General features: G+C 41.7%; 2 protein-coding genes across 2 annotated transcripts in view; one reads left to right on the plus strand and one right to left on the minus strand.

Moving 5' to 3' along the window:
• The window catches only part of ngfa (nerve growth factor a (beta polypeptide)), a 179,522-nt gene that overhangs the window by 25,144 nt on the left and 136,413 nt on the right, over window positions 1-17,965 (plus strand). The window lies entirely within an intron of this gene.
• On the minus strand, window positions 7,274-14,602 carry LOC121518080 (potassium voltage-gated channel subfamily A member 3). The gene is made up of 3 exons (XM_041800282.1): window positions 11,818-14,602; window positions 8,214-8,288; window positions 7,274-8,061 (listed from the first exon to the last, which is right to left on the minus strand). The coding sequence occupies exon 1, from the start codon at window positions 14,501-14,503 to the stop codon at window positions 12,890-12,892; it is 1,614 nt and encodes a 537-aa protein (XP_041656216.1). The 5' UTR covers window positions 14,504-14,602; the 3' UTR covers window positions 7,274-8,061; window positions 8,214-8,288; window positions 11,818-12,889.

A 17,965-nucleotide genomic window follows, 5' to 3' on the forward strand; every position in this document is an offset into this window, starting at 1 on the left:
GATGTGACATGATGATATATTATGTGACATGATGTGACATGACATGATGAGACATGATATGATGTGACATGATATGATGTGACACGATATGATATATTATGTAACATGATGTGACATGACATGATGTGACATGACATGATATGACATGATATGATATATTATGTGACATGATGTGACATGACAGAATGTGATATGGCATGACATTGCTTGACATGACATGACATGATGTGACATGACATGATATGACATGATATGATATACGATGTGACATGATGTGACATGACATAACATGATGTGGCATGACGTGACATGACATGATGTGACATTACAGAACATAATATGATATGACATGGCATGACATAATGTGATATGACATGGCATGGCAGAAGATTTATAACATGACATGAAAAATGATGATTGATAGATGATATGATACAATTTATAACATGATATGATATGATTCATGAAATAACATGATACATGATGTGGAATGACATGAAACGGCATGGTAAGATTTATTGCATGATATGATATATGACATGAAATGACATGATATTATATGACATGATATATGACATGACATGTGATATTTGATGTGATATGACAAGATATTGTATGACATGATGTGACATGATATGATATATTATGTGACATGATGTGACATGACATGATGTGACATGATATGATGTGGAATGAAATGACATGATGTGACATGACATGATGTGACATGATATGATATGATACGATATGATATGATATGACATGATATGATATGAGACATGACAGGGTATGACATGTGATATGATATGACAGGATATAATAAGATATATTTCACATGGTATGGTTTTCAAATGACATACATATAATATACAACATGACTTATGATATATGACGTATGGTAAGCATATAGTTTATGATAAATAAAATAACATGAAATGACATAACATATGGTTTTTTGTACATGAAATAAAATGAAACAACATGACATATGATATGATACACAACATGATGTATTTGTAATGTAATATGACAAATGATATGAAATGTGATATGATATATCGCATGACACGATTTTTAATATGCTGTATGTTATATGACATGATAGATGATATAATATATGACATAATATCATATGAAATTTAGTTTAGGATATATAATACAAAAAATGACATGACATGATATATGATATACATGACATATGATCTATGACATGATTTTTGTTATATGAAAAAACATGCAATAATGTAGTATGATATTTGATATGATATGAGTTGGCTAATATATGGTATATGTTATCTGCTAATCCAGATAATTCAAGTAAAACGATTCAGGTGATATGAAAAAAAAAAAAAGCCGGAAATACAAGTTATGCTATTGAGCTTATTTCTCTGATTTGCCGAAACATTTTTTACATCCTGAATTTACGACCTGTGAGACCAAGACTTTGACACAGTTTCAGAGCAGCAGCATTGTCACTATAAAGTTTTTCCTTTTAGAAGTAGATTGAAGTCAAATCAGAACATGGACACGATAATGCTACATTTCATTTACAGTGGAAGTGCTGGCCTGTAAATTTACAAGTTTAAAAACATTGAAATTCTGAGTTTTTTTTCTTGAACGCATATACTTTGTAATCTTAAACATTTCCTATTTGTCCAACAAAAAAATCGCCTTTTTTTGCCCCCAGAATAATGGATACTTGGATATTTTAATCTTCAAGGCTGGCCGTAATACACCTTCATCATCTTTCTTCTCCTTCATCATCTTTGGCGGCCCCCCAGACCTGCACCCCACGTTTGGTTCCACTGATCTACATGAGGTTTTTAACCAGCTAACCATGTAGGCTCCTATTTGTGTCTCATATTCCCTCCCACCCTGAACTTGTGCCGAGCATGCATTGATTCTGTTTTGTGTTCAGCCAAGCAGACTAGCTGGAACCTCACAAAGAAATTTAGAAATACTGTCTATCAGATAACCTCACATGACAGCTCTAACCATGTTGGCACACTTGTTTACCCTTTCAGCAATCTGGTTTCATCTCAAGAGGAGCCCAGAGAGGAATGGTTGTATTGTGTGAGCTTTGTACAGGCAGTAAATTAAAAAGACAGATGTTTTTGGGGAAAAACAAAGGCTGGGGTGACAATAAAAAGCCAAGAGAACAAATTATCTTTCTGGTCTAAGCATGTTCGATTTATCCAATCAGAAAATTATCTCCATGCAATCCCACACACAACAGTTCAGTTGGGACATTTTGTGAGATGATCAGCTAATTTGCATAGCAGTGTATGAGTCAGAGGACCTGCACGCCTAAAATCTCCACCCTTTTTTATGCAGTAGAACATGTGGAAGAAAGAGAGAGAGAGAGGAGGTGGAGGAGAGAGTGAAAAATAGAGGAGAGAGTTTTGATCCAACTTATGACAGCAGACTGCAGGGGAGGAGCTTTTTTTTTCAAGGATGACCTCTGCTGGTGCTGCAGCAGGTGATCACTCACTTACTTACAAGCTAGCACACGCACAAATGTCCTAAGCACTGTACTGCATGTGCACGCACACCCCCAGAACACGTGCTGGAGAACACTCACAAAGTCATATTCACCTATGTCTCTATACGGCTCCAAGACGAGAAACTGTATACAGAAGGTGAAGTAGACGCACAAAAATAAATGCATGTGCACAAAAGTGCACCAGTGATGATGTATGCTTTTCTTTGCCTCTAAACTGTCAGTTCAAGAAAAAATCTTTTGAGTTAATTTTGGCATGTGAAGACAGAAATAGAACTCCAAAACATGCCTCCTTCTTTTTTTAATGATGAATTCTTTAATTATATCCTGGTGAGACGTTTATGTGAGACGTGGCTCTTTTTTTTAAAATGCAAAATAAAGGAAATCACTGAAATAAGGAGGAACTGGGAGCACAGGTCAGTGAAGAAAACAGCACCTCTGGATGTGCACAGCCAGCCTTAGCTTACTTATAATATTAGTATATTTTGACCCTTTTGTCCCCCCATCATTTTCTCCTCCCCCTCCCTGCATCTCCCCCTGTGTGGCCCCACTATATTTAGAGGATGACCTTGGAAGATCTTTACCTGCCTGTTGAGAGCAGCCTGGCTGATGATGGTCACTGCTTCATGATGAGATATGTCCTTACCCTAAGAGTAGAGTACTCTGCTATTGATTCTAGATGTGGTTTCACTTTCTGTTGTTTTCCCAGCCTCGGAAAACAAGGAAAAATCAATGACCTAACTCTGGCACATAAAGGTGTGGCTTTGGTTAGAGAGGAAACTTTGCAGCATATTAATGACATCTATAATGCATGAGTAAAGAAAGCATGGCTCGATATGTCTGCTATAGACGCAGAGATGTCATCTCTACGAAGAGGCTAATGCTTATTCAGAGGGGATGAGAGGGTTGATCTGATGTCAGAAATGTGTGACTGAGGAGAGAGAGGGGATGTGAGGAGAGCTTCATGAATGCAGTCAGCAGGAAGTGGAGTAAGAGGTGTGCAGAAAATGAAAATGAAGGCGATGGATGGAACAAAGGAGGTGGAGAGGGCAGCAGATAAAGGTCACTGTGACAGAGTGATGAGTCATCTATTAGAGTACAGCGGCCCCCCTCTCTGTCTCTCTCTCCATTTCACACGATCTCTCTCTCTCTCTCCACCATCGCTCTGTTTGTTTTGACAGCAAAAACCGAGATGACTAGCAGCAGATCCACCCTTCCAACAGCTGACAGAAACGCTCAAATGTGACTCGACATCTGAGCTTGAATGTTTATCTGTATCAAAGAGTGTGTGTTTGAAAATGACAGTAGTTTTGTTTCGTGCGTTGTACACATAACATATGCCTGAAAAAGGGCGTCCCACCTCGTCTCCTGGGCTTGTGGCTGCAAACTGGAACTGATGAGCCAACCGGCATCTGGATTTAATCTGATTTGAGTGGAAGCATTGGCAACAGCATCCTTAGCAACCGTCCTTCCCAGCTGCACATGGTGTGGCTCTGCTAGAGAATCAGGAAAAAGCACTGAAATAAAAATCACCATGCAGGAAAAGGGATCAACATGCATGAAGATCCACATGTTTTCATCCTTTTGCCAGCTGATTTCAGTCAGTCACAAATGTGTGCCTGAAGAAAGACTTATTATTAAAACTCTATGACGTATGGAGGCCCTAAATGGGCAACAATATAATTTAATGTGCTTATAATGAAAATGAGTAAAATTAGGTGATTTTCTCCAGCTGTTGACTCATTAATATCCCTTATTCTGTAAAAAAAAAAAAAAAGTTGATTTCTCAAGATCCTTAGAAAACAACATTTACATGTTAGGTCCAGTCACTGGTTAATTAGTATTCCTGGCTACCATTACACCATGAAGACAAAAGAACACTTCAAGAAACTCAGAGAAAAAGTAATAAGTCAGGGGAAAGACACAACAAAAATTTGAAGGCCCTAAACATCTCCCAAAGCTCAGTTTAATCCAGCATCAAGAAAAGGAAGCAATATGGCACATGTGCAAGTCTGTCTAGATCAGGCCGTCCTCACAAACTGACCGTACAAGGAGACTATTGAGAGAGGCCACCAAGACACCTATGACTTCTCTGAAGGAGATACAAGCTTCAGCAGCTGGGAGAACCTGTCAAAGCTCTATGTGAGAGAGGCAAAGAGAAAGCCACTGTTCATGAAAACTCATTAAATCTTGATCAAAAGGCACATGGGAGATTCCATGGTCAAGTGGAAGAAAGTTATTTGGTCTGATGAGCCCAAAATGGTGCTATTAGGCCTTCAGACAAGACACCAAATGCTGCACATCACCAAAAACACACCATCCCCATTGTGAAACATGGTGGTGGCAGCATCATACTGTGGGGATGCTTCTCAGCAGCCGGCCCTGGAAGGCTTCTAAAGGTAGAGAGCAAAATGAATGCAGCAAAATAAAGGAAATCCTAGAAGACAATCTTATTCCCAAACTTTGTCTGCCAGGCTCCCTTTAAAAGAAAAAAGAAATTTCAGCCACCCCCACCCCTCATTGTACACATCAAGATGTAAAAATATGTAAATGTACAAAATAAAACCATGAAAAACCTCAAAATTTTGTAGAAATAAGAACCACTGCCTTAGAGTTTTAAAAATGTGACTGTCTAAAGATGAACAATTTCCTGGAAATAAAGCTTAAAGAGAATATAGTTCATGGTTCATCAGTTGAAGAAAATTATATATCTACAGAATAATAAAGAAAAAAACAGAGCTAATAAACTAATTTCACTCTTTTTAATGCAAGATTGACATAATAAGAACTATTAGTTAATGACAATGTGGGAAATAAAACCCCAAAACACATAAGCTACATTAGAGTCATTCAAATTCAGTCCTTTTTTCTGGAGATGATTTGTTATCATAATTAGCTGTTTCTGGCATTTCACCTTGTAATCCTCGTTGTTTTTGTGCACCTATGAGCTGATATTAGCTGGTGAATGGGTTGTACTGGCATTGTCCTGACTCCTCTGAGACGTGCTGTCCAACTGGACTCCCTACATGGCAGCCAGTCTCCCTGTTGGGAAAATACACGGAGATTCTGCCAGACACTCACACACACATTTCCAATACCCCCAAACACTAAAGGACACACTTCCAACCCTGCCATGCACAGACGCTGCAACAGTTGATACCAGCACAACTTGAGCTGTGCTCTCTTCAGTCAACCTGCAGAGGGCTGAATCTGTTCCTCATACAAACAACAACCCTCCCTTGTTGCTATGGAGATTTTTGCTGTAGCACCACGGCTGGCGGTGAGATTTGATGATGTCATAGGTATTTTAGTGATCTTCGAGCCATCTCATAAGCCATACAAAGAGACAGAAACTGAGGAGATGAAGAGAAGATGAGGCTTTGCTGATAAACAGTAGGAGTATTTAGTCTGGATCTATCACCTTATTTCTATTATGCCTTACAGGAAGGCGGCTTAATACTCGTGAACACACAATAGCCTGGAGAGATGGCAGAGTTATTAGTGAGCTGGTGGGCTCGGTAAAGCAATAAAGCACACTTGCTCATACACAGGATGACAGTGTGATGGCTGTAAGGCTCGGCTAGAATGTTAATATTTACCTCCTCTGCACGGGGATGATACGCAGTTTTCCTCTCTGCACACAGCTCAGTTCTCTTTAAAGTCCAACAGCAGCCAAATGTTCTCCTAAAATCAGGAATCACCATCTCTTTCCCAGGACAAATTAAGTTTCCTTTCTCTGTAGATGTTTTATTTGTAGTGTCTTTTATTAGCCTTCTGTTTGCTGTTTGATGAGAACAGGCAGTATTTTCCCATGAAGCACTGGCCTAGTCACCCAGTTACAGAGAGGTCGCCCTGTCCTATCTGGTACCAGGCCTGCTCATAGATTTGGCTGGGCCCTCCACAGTTGTAATATGTTGATGATATCAATGCATGTGTGTTGGATCAGTGGCATTGGTGCTAGCATCATGGCTAACAGTGACTTCATTCTGGCGCTGAAAAGTGTGTCAAACTGTTCTGATGTAAAAATTGTATATTTGTGCCATTTTTTTAAAAGATTTATTTTGAGAATTTTTGTGCCTTTATTTGAGAGATGAGGAGAGTGGATAGAGTTGGAAACAGGGACAGGAGGGGGGGAGAGATGGGCGGCGGGGGGCCCCAGGCCGGATTCGAACCCAGGCCATCCGCATACATGGGGCAGGCATTAAACCACTAGGCCACCTGTGCCCCATTTGTGCCACTTATGACACATTTTAACCCCTTTTCCACCTATTTTGCAACTATTGTCTACCACTTCAATCAATTTTGCACTCTTTGGTCTTTTTTGCCCCTTTTTTATCCATTTTCCACATTTTAACCCCTTTTCATCACTTTTCCCTCCTATTTTTGCCACTCTTAAGGCATTTTAACCCCTTTTCCATCTATTGTGCAACTTTTGTCTACCACTTTAAACAATTTTGCACACCCTTTAGTCCTTTTTTGCCTCTTTTTACCCATTTTCCACATTTTAACCCCTTTTCATCACTTTCCCCTCCTATTTTACCACTTTTAACACATTGAAAGTGTGTTAAAAGTTAAAAAGTTTGCTCATTCAAGAACTTTGCATACTAGTGAATGAAATAGGATGCCTCTAGCCATGTTTGACATGATATATATGCACTTTACAGAAACATGACAAGGTCACTGATTGGTTGAAGACTTTTCTCCAGACAGAGATGAGTAAGAGGCTGAAGCTCAAAAAATACAGTACAGCTGATGATCTGTTTATGGGCCATGTTAGAGACAGCACAGAATTACACAGAACAAATACTGGTATACACAGCCATCCCCTAAAAAATACCCTGCTCCAAAAAAACACCAGTGCACTCTGGGATAAAAGACAGCCGTTCACAGACATGTGTATGCATGTGTGCATGTGTGTTTGTGTGTGTGTGCATGCCTTTGTAATTGTTCTTGGTTGGGGGAACAGCTGCAACCAGCACACATATGTGTGCTTCACATATTTGCAACACAGAGCACACAGAGCTAAGAAAGGCATATGGCTAACAGTCTTTGATTTTTGTCACAGTTTCATCTCAGTAAATTGCGTTGGCCTCAGCTTTTTTGTTTCTTTTGACTTGCAGTAAAAGCTGTCTGTTGTTGTCCGTAGAGAATTCATTACCTGGAAATGCAAGCCATATAAATCCATGAAAGTCCAGTAGGGGAAATGTGCTTTGCAAGATTGCTGGCTGTTCCTGAAACTGTCCTTTAGATTTTTTTATATAGAAAGCAGAATGCAGAGTTGTAACACAACTCCAGGTGAGTTCTTTCTCTGCATGAATCACACGGAGCTACAAAACTGTACGTGGAAAATCAAACAGTATAATACTGCACTTTTTTCCTTGCATTTTAGATTGGGTGGCGATCCACTGGAGGGGGTGACCTGCTTGGCACCACTTGTTAGAAGTCCTGCTTGAGGAAACTTGACAGTAGAGGGGAAAAAGAAGCTGATCCAGAAGGAGTTCTGTCTCTACTCTTTACTTCAGCCCGACAGGCCCAACAGGAAGACCAGAGTCAATGCCTCCCTAGAGAGGAGAAAACAGGGTCACTACAGGTTAATGGGTAATCTATACAGCTTTGAAATAAGGAAGGCTTTTTAAGTAATTATCATTGAATGTTAATTTAAAGTTCAACCTTGTCATATTTACTCTTCTGTTTCATTAAAATGCCCATTTACCTAAATGGGAGGCAGTCGAATTAGGGTCATCAGGTGTTCCAGGAGGTCTGCGCACAAAATTGGAACAACTTATGCCTGAGAAAAGAAAAAAGAGAAGGAAAGGGTGATTCAGCTCAGTGGTTTTATTAACAATGCAAGGCTGCACCCTCTCTCCCTGCTGTCTCATTACTATTATCCAAAAATCAAAGTGTAAACAATGTTAACTCAGAGAGAAAGGAGGTTACTCTTAGATTAAGAAGACTTTCCTGTGATTTTGTCCCCCCATGACAATTTGTCCTGTCTTAAAGCCTCAACTAAATGTCCACACTGTGTTGAAGTTAAAGAAAGATGATAAGGAGAGGTAATTAGAGCCTGACAGGAACAAAAGTAAACTGGAGTGAGCTGCAGAGACGCACATTAGCAGAGGCAGAAAGGCCAATAATTGAAAAGATTAGCATGCAAGGCATAGTACTACATTATGCCTGCTTTTTTTCTGCATTTGTAATAATTCATCCCACCCATGAGGCTGACCAACCTAGTTAATGAAGAATAAAAGGGCTGCCGCCTTCTCCCCACTATATCTTGCATGCTGATCAATTGAGCAGCGTTATTCCCCACCGGAGCTTTAATGTGACCTCAGGAATAAGTGTCCCGTTAAAATGATGTCAAATACCCAGCTATCACTGAAAAAAATATGAAGTCAAGGTTAGGGGTCAAAATGGAAAGGAATAATCAATGCAGAGGTCACTCTGTGGGACGTCCCGCTCTGCCTGTAGGGTAAAACCAGCTAATGAGACTGCCCTGATTATCACTCAACCATGGCGGAAGAGGTAAACATAGTGTAAGAGTACGTCAACATACATGTGCGAGCGCAGCAGCACTGAACATGTTTGATAGATCCTCTGCCTCATCTCTTCACATGGTCTTTTTAAAAATTTTATCACCCTTTCACCCTTGTGTCTTCTTCAGTTAGAGTAATCACAGTCTGGGAGGACACTGAACATAAATCCAGACATAAATCTGCAGGGAGAGCAGTGCAGACGTTTCAAAGAAAATGGCACAGGAACAAAGGAAAAGGAGAGACTTGTGTTGCTAAAAGAAAGCTCAGTGGACCTAAAGACCTGAATTCACAAACTGAGTTGAAAACAAGCTATTTTCTTTCAGAATGTAGTGTGAAATACTGTTTCTGCAATTAAAACCCCAGGCCCGGATCACTGTTTTCAGCAGTCTTTGGAAAACATTAACATAAGAAGGTCGCAAACTGGGTAAAATCCACCTGTTTATTTAAGATGTTCCCAGGATTAGATAAGACCTGCTCCCACTGCCATCCTGATGAAGCTAGTTTCTACAATTTGTTCCATTTTGGTCGGCCATCTTTGAAGCATTCTCTACTGGTCAGGAACACTCTTGTCATACATTTGACCATTTTATAGCAAAATAGATAGACAGTTTTACTTGGTGGAGAAGGCTCTGCTCAAATGATGCTCCCTGGGTTAGTCAAGCAGCATGCTTTGACTTTCCAGGGAGAGCAAAGCTAGAAACCCCCATATGGATAAAGACATTTGTGGCAATGAGAACTGAATACAGTAAAGTTAGTTCAAAAGGAATTCATACATAGAAGCATGAATCTGAATAGAGAGCTTTATGTTATAAAGGAGGAGGCTGGGGTGGAGGAGATTTAGCTTTGCCAGCAGCAGCAGCAGTGTGGTTCATCAGCATTAATGCAAGCAGGGATTAGTGAGAAGTACGCTATATCTAAACACGTCGCTGTGTTCAGAGAAAGAGCTGTGATTGGCTGTGGGAGCTGGGAGGCTATAACTGGGATAGGCTGGCCGTCAGCTGATCACGGCTTGGCGTATGACTATCGTATCCTGCATGAACTAACGCTGAGCTTCATTTTTTAATAAGGAGATACAACCAGACCCAGTTATCGCATTATTTGGAGTAGTCTCTGGAGTGTTTGCACTTACAGGTGCACCAATTGATGCCTTTAGCCTTTCTGTCATTATTAGCACAATGTTTAGTCTTGATTGACTGAAAATCTCCCAAACCACCATCGCACAGGAAACGGGTGGAGAGTGAGATGAACCATCCCAAACTTGAAAAGCTTACATCCTCAACACTATAAAATACATTTTTTTGTGGGTGGTAAATCATATCCCATCAATTTTTTAAAATTATAGTAAAATAATTTTAGTTAGAAAGATAACTTTATTTTAGTGGGTACATTTACTTAATTTACCTACAGTATTTGTTAACAATACTGGTAAATTTAGCCAAAAGCATTGAGTATGCACTGCCATTGCCAAAAATGCTTGGGCTGAGTTTTCCCAGTATGCCCTTGGGCATTGTGCCTTTTGGTCAAAGAGTCAGAAGAAACTATTTGGGTTCTGATGTTACCTATTACACAGTAATCACTGTGAAGATTATTTGACCATACTTCTGATATTTGTGCTGCAAGACACTTCTGAACCATGAGTTACGCACACACACACACACACATACATATATATATATATATATATATATATACACACACACACATATATGTATACATATAGAGATATTTAAATATATATATAGATAGATAGATATACAGTGCTTAACAAATGTATTAGACCGCCTGTCATATTTGTCTCAGAGACCATCCAGCATCATGAAGTGCTTTAATGTGGACTCTTCATTTTCAGTGAGCTCTCCACGTTTTACCATTTTGAACAGGAATGAGGAATTTCAAACTGAATTCATCTTTTTATACCCAAATTTGCACCAGCTCACTGGGCTTCTCTGTGAAGTCAGAAATAATCAAGCATAACATTCAACCACTAAAACTATTTTTTCTCTTCAGGAATGCAAGTAAATAACTATAATTTGCCATATTAATCAAGAAATAATAATGTGCTTTACTATTTTTTCAGTTTTTTGTAAATAAGTAAATTTGAAAATTCATGGATAACAATAATAATTATATTTTAGCATTAAAAATATCATTTCAGTTAAAGAGCTTCTACATATTGGTGTATGACCCATTGCAGAAACATAAAAATGATTTTGGTAATTACCAATGCTATTAATTTAGGGCAGCTGTGGCATAAACCTTACTTTGGGTGGTGGTCTAACAAATTTGTTAAGCACTTTATGTATACATACACTAGATGGTGGCCACTAGGAGGCAGCACTGAGATAAGCTGGGTGGGAATGCTGTTGATGCCCTTATTTATTTTACAAAGTCAGCTGAAGGTTAAAGACAACCTGGGCACACAGCAGGAGCATCACAACATTTATGGCAATCAGGAAAGGTCATTCACTCTGGCTGTGGGAGGTCTAAACATGAACAATGTGTCCTCTAACTAGTAAGGCATCACTGCTTTATTAAGGATGAGAGAAATTTCGACAAAACTTGAACAAAAACAGGCTTATTTCTGATCTTTACTATAAAAAGCTGTACCAAATTCAAATGAGCGTGCATTTGAAGCCTTCCCCATTTATTCTCCTGAGGGTCACTCTCGAGATTGACCTGAATCGTCAAGTCTATAAAACACCTGTGTAAATCTGCAGACGATAACACCAATAGTTAAATGGAAAGAGACCATTCACACAGAAAGAGGTAGTACTCTGTACTCACCCGTTTCATCAGTGGGAGAACGGCGACCTCTTCCGGCCGCCCGCAGTAGTGCACTCCAGACAGCCAGACACAACGTGCTCCCAGTCCATTCATAATTTCTCTCTTCTCTCCGTTCACCCCTTCCGGATTAAATATGGCTTGTTTGATTTCTAAGGGGCATACATTGTTGTGTTATAACCACACGTCAGACTGACTGGCGTCCATGCTGGAGTCAGCGGGTATTTTACGCACGCGGCAGCCTGAAGATTTGTTTTTAAGATAAGAAACTTCAAAACAGCTTCCAAGCCATCTGGGGGGTTACTGTGGAAACAAGGATGCCATGGTAACGGTGACCGGGGTTACCGAGGAAACGACCGTCACCATGGAGACTGCATCACAGCGGGCTATATTTGAGGCATCCAAAGGGAGGCACGCGCCATCTTTGATCGCGTGAAAGAGCGCCGCGCTTCTCCTCCTTTAACGTGCGTCTCGCACCGATAATGAGACGCTGACGGTCGGCTGGCTCTTGCTGCCGTTTGAAAGCGCAGGAGGAAAGGAATTACGGGGGATTATTTTTTGCAAAAACAAGCATTTTGACTTTAACGCACAGTAAAGGCAGAGCACAGAACGGTCTAATTGAATAATATGCAGAACTGTGTTTGCAGACACACACACACAGGCTATTAAAATGATTCTGAATATTATACACAGCTTATGACTGACGGATCACGATTCATGTTAATACAATGTGAGCGTCCTTACATATGTAGCCTACTCTACTTTCACAGTTATAAAGCTTTTATTTCTACCTGTTGTGCTCATGTTTCGGCTATTGCACAGTACACAACAGGTCGATTGCCTCTCTCTCTCTCTCTCTCTGTCTCTCTCTCTCTGTCTCTCCAAGCGCGAATGGAACCACACAGAATGATACTGAAATGAAAAATCCCTTTTTCTTTGAATGGAGCAGCATCTCTGATCTGACAACACAGGGATTGCTCTCTTTCTTCATCTGCTGCTTCCACACGCTCGTGCGCAACACCCGTGCGTGGACGCATCACCTCTTCCTGTGTTCATGGTCATGACTGTTTCTGGGCTACACGTCTGTGAAGATCTTTTTGTTTATGTTCACACAGTTCGGGGAGTTGTTTTGCTGCGTGTTGTGCGTGTTCGCCGTGGTGGGGAAGTTAGGCTGCTGCTTGAACGCGCTGTTGATTCCGTGCTCCTCTATCACCATGTACTCGCTCTTACTCAGGGAGGAAGAGGAGCGAGTTTTCCTCAACTCCTCTGTGTCTGCGAGGGGCTGACAGCTGCCCACGTGCAGGTACTGAGCCTGCTCCTCGCCCTCTGTCTCTCGGTGGTAGAAATAGTTAAAGTTGGAGACGATGACAGGTACGGGTAAAGCGATGGTCAGCACGCCAGCGATGGCGCACAGAGACCCCACAATCTTCCCCCCGATTGTCACGGGGTGCATGTCCCCGTAGCCTACTGTTGTCATGGTAACCACAGCCCACCAGAATGCATCCGGGATGCTGTTGAAACCCGAATCTGGGTCGTCTGCTTCAGCAAAATAGACAGCGCTGGAGAAGAGGATGACACCGATGAACAAAAAGAAAATAAGCAGGCCCAGCTCACGCATGCTGGCCTTCAGAGTCTGTCCTAAAATCTGCAGCCCCTTTGAGTGGCGTGAAAGTTTAAAAATACGAAACACCCTAACCAGCCGAATTACGCGCAGGATGGCCAATGACATAGCCTGCTGTCCGTTCCCCTGCCTCTCTGCCAGCTCTGTGCCCAGCGTGATGAAGTAAGGGATGATGGCCACAATGTCAATAATGTTCATGATGTTTTTGGAAAACGTGGCTTTGCTCGGGCACGCGAAAAAACGCACGAGAAGCTCAAAGGAAAACCAGATGATGCATAAAGTCTCCACCACAAAGAACGGGTCTGAGAAGGGGGTGATGAAATACGGGAGCGTGCCATTTATCACAGGCGCAGTGGTTATGGGGTCCCTGTTCTCGTCCCTGAACTCAGGCAGTGTCTCTAAGCAGAAGATGACAATGGAGATGAGAATGACCAGCACAGACACTATCGCGATGCCCCGCGCGGGACCCGAGCTCTCCGGGTACTCAAAAAGCAGCCACACCTGTCTCTGAAACTCATTCTCTGGCAGGGGCCGCTCCTCCTCCTTTATGAAGCCCTCATCCTCTCTGAACTTCTCCATAGCCTCCTCACCCAGCTCATAGAAGCGGATCTCCTCTGAGAAAATGTCAATGGGGACATTTACGGGTCTTCTGATGCGCCCTCCTGACTGATAGTAATAGAGGATGGCGTCAAAGCTTGGTCGGTTCCTGTCGAAAAAGTACTCGTTCCTGAGGGGATCAAAGTACCTCATCCTCTTCTTGGGGTCACCCAGAAGCGTCTCTGGAAACTGGGAGAGGGTTTTGAGCTGCGTCTCGAAGCGCAGCCCGGAGATGTTGATGACCACCCTCTCGCAGCATTCGTGATCCGGTTCATATCGGTCCAGAGAGAGGTGGCCCGGGAGAGCCGCCGACTCTTCCAGCATGTTGTCACACGCCACCACCGTCATCACGTCGGCCTCTGTCTCGGTGTATCCGTGGTTCACCAGATTGTCGCCCCGGGTTTTGGTCGTGCTCGGCGGCGGTGATTGAAGGAGGCTGAGGTGGTCGTCCATGCGCGGTTGAAGACGCATACAGGGGCGGCCGCCTCGCCCCCTCTGCGAGCCCCGGTCAACCACAGCCGCCGCCACAGTCTCGTCTCCCTCACTCCTTGCGCTTCACTTTCACTCTCTACTGTTGCTGTTCCCGCCCACAGGGAGAGATCTGGGTTTATAAACAGGCCTGTCACCCGCCCACGGCGCGCCAGCGCTGGGTACCTTTCACTATCCTCCGCCAATCGCAGGACGCACAGATGTACACAAGAAGCAACAGACGGGCGTCATTCAACACCAGGGTTTGGGCGTGCCCGCCTCTCGCTGCCCCCCCCCTCTCCGTCTAGTAGACACGCGCTCAGACACACAAATGCGCACACTCTCAGCATGCGAGTCCGAAGAGTCATCTTTGAAACAAGGTCATTGGCCATAGATAGGACATTTCAAAATAAGCCTCTCATTAATAGATCAGAGCCTATTTTCACTGGACCATCCTAATAAGACGCAGCAGCATTACGCGTCACCCTTTGTTCCATCTTTTGTTCATCCAAGGAGCCGATCTGGGCGTGCCACGGTCAAATCAGAAGCATTTAGAAACTAAACCTTGTGCGTAATTCTTCTCTCCTTATAAACGCATAGAAAAATGATCAGTGGAGTAATCCAACGTGCATTATGAAGCATAATTGATGCCTTTTGCACAGAGTGACCATGCTGGTGTTAAAGTGAAGATGAGCAGAGAGAGAGAGAGAGAGAGGGTGGTGTAATGAAGACAGGAGAGAGGTCAAGCAGCTCGATGGGAGAAAAAGAAACCTGTTGTTTCAGAATTAATCTGCAAAGAATATCAAATATGGAGCATAGCCTTGGACATGCGTGAAGGAAACACATAGTGAATGAAGAATCTTCTACTGGAAAGATAATCAGCACTGACAGCAAGAGAAACACACAAGCTACTGGAGAAACACAGCAGCAACATGTAATATTTAAGAGCTAATATGGTGAAAGTCAAAGGGGCAAATACAGTACACATGGGTCCTTGGAGAGGTTTGGTTAGATGTGATCAAAGACAGAGAGAGAAAGAGAGAGAGAGGGTAACCCTTTACAGTGATATATCCAGTACTAAAAAATAAAGATCTATTGTGTAAACATTTAACTTATTCGTACTGCTGATGTTTCTGGTGTATGTTGACTGATCAGACTGTGATTTTATGCTTTGGTTAGGTATTTTATAAAAATCAAATAGTGCAATCATTAAATCTGAAGATGGCAGTCATGTTTACCCAGTTTGGCATGGTTGCTTTTTTAGTTATGATTTCAGCCTTATCACAGGAATTGTAGCTACAGTTTCCAGGGTTGGGAAATACACTCATTTTTAATGATATATTTTCAACTGATATGAAGTGAAGGCTATATTTCTATATCTATTCAGTTAAGGGCATGTTGGTAAGAAACAAGGATCATCAGGAAGATAGTTCACAGTAAAAGTCATCAGTAATATGGTGAACGAAAACAAGGTAATCCAATGAAATGTGGCAGCATCATTTCTTTATATGATTAGATTACGGATCATTTATATCATTAGCTAGAATCAAATGATATCAATGCCTTTTTCATACCAGCGATGGAAACAGAAGTCCCAGACACCCAATGCTGAAATATTCATTAATTTTAATTGTCAAAATTTGCAGGCATACTCCTCACTAACTTGCACCAATACATTGGCAACATTCAGAAAAGAGGGTGGCAACCCTCTCTCCATTCCAGTCCAACCACTTTTTCAAATGCTTGCTAGAAAACTTAACTGAAGATCATTAAATTCCTGTAGATGGAATACCACTGAACTTTGCAAAATTGGAGCTTTGATCACTTTGAAGCAGTAGTGTAGTGATTTCTGCAGGAGAAGGTATTCTTTTAATTTATCCCCCATTTTAAGCAGTCAGTCCAGTACAGGATAACCACTCTGTGCTACCAACAAAAGAAAAACAAAAAAAAAAGTAAGCCAATAAAATTGCTTTTACTAACTGTATTATCCTCAAAGTAAGGTATATGAAAGTAGCCCCACCATCCATCTACACTGTGTGGACAGAAGTATTCAGCCATACCTGTTATTTACTGATTTCATGTGTTTCAATCACACCCTATACCACAGGTGTATGAAATCAAGCACCTAGCCATGCAGTCTCCATTTGCAAATGTGTGATACAAAATTGGTCCCTCTGAGGAGATCAGTGACTTCAAGTGTTGTACTGTGATGGATGCTGCCTTTGCAATAAGCCCCCTTTCAAAATTTAATCCCAGCTTGATAGTCCATAGTCCACTGTAGTTAATATTGTTAGAAAGTTGAAGCATTTAGGAACAACAGCCCCTCAGCCACAAAGCAGAAAACCATGTAAATCACAGAGTGGGGTTAACACCTGCTAAGTCAGCACGTTCTGCTAAGTCCATAGCTGAAGGGTTCTGAACTTCCACTGGCATTAATGTAAGCTTAGAAACTGTGTGGCGGGAGCTTCATGTAAATGGGTTTCCATGGCTGAGCAGCACATCACTAAGTCCAATGCCAAGGGTCGGATACAGTGTTGTGAAGCACACCGACACTGGATGTTGGAGCAGTGGAAACATGCTCAGTGGAGTGACTATTCAAGCTTCTTTATATGATTAGATTAAGGATCATTTATATATCAGTAAAATCAAATGATATTAATGCCTTTTTGATACCACAGTGATGGAAACAGAAGTCCCAGACACCAAGTGCTAGAATACTTATTGATTTTAATGACTAAAAATTGCAGGCATCCTCCTCACAAAATTGCACAAATACATTGGCAACATTCAGAAGAGGCTTCTCTATTTGGTAGTCAGATGGCCAAGTCAGGGTTTGGCAGATGCCAAGAGAACTTTACCTGTCTGACTGCATTGTACCAAAAGGGAAGTTTGGTGGAGGAGGGATAATGGTATGTGGCTGTTTTTCAGGGTTTGGACCCCTTATCTCCTGTGAAGTCCAATCTTTATTCTTTGGCAAACAAGACATTTTGGACAATGCCATGCCTACACCTTTGAGGCAACCCTAATCCTAACCCTAACCCTTACCCTTACCCTCTGACTGGCCCACACAGAGCCCTTACCTCAACCTCATTGAGCACCTTTGGGATGAATTGGACAGAGATTGTTGGACAGGCCTTCTCGTCTAACATCATTGCCTGACCTCATGAATGCTCTGCAGAATGAATGGGCACACATTCCTGCAAAAACACAAGTAGAAATACATTTTGTGGAAAACCTTCAAAGAAGAGTGGAGACTACCATGGCTGCAAAAGGGGGGGGGGGGGGGGGTGTCCGTATTAAAGTACATGTATTTGATTACAACAGTGTTGGTGTAATGGTCAGGCAGCTGAGCACTTTCACTGTTTGATTTTTACTAGACTCACCAAAGGTTAAAATTCTGCTTTCATGACAACCATCAATTATGTCTTTGCTTTCATAGTAAAACAATATGTTAATGAATTCCCA

The sequence above is a fragment of the Cheilinus undulatus genome, linkage group 11, assembly GCF_018320785.1.
Source record: "Cheilinus undulatus linkage group 11, ASM1832078v1, whole genome shotgun sequence".
Taxonomy (NCBI): Eukaryota; Metazoa; Chordata; class Actinopteri; order Labriformes; family Labridae; genus Cheilinus; species Cheilinus undulatus.

Coding starts and splice junctions, on each gene's coding strand:
- LOC121518080 (XM_041800282.1), bottom strand. CDS start 14,503: ATGCGTCTTCAACCGCGCATGGACGACCACCTCAGCCTCCTTCAATCA.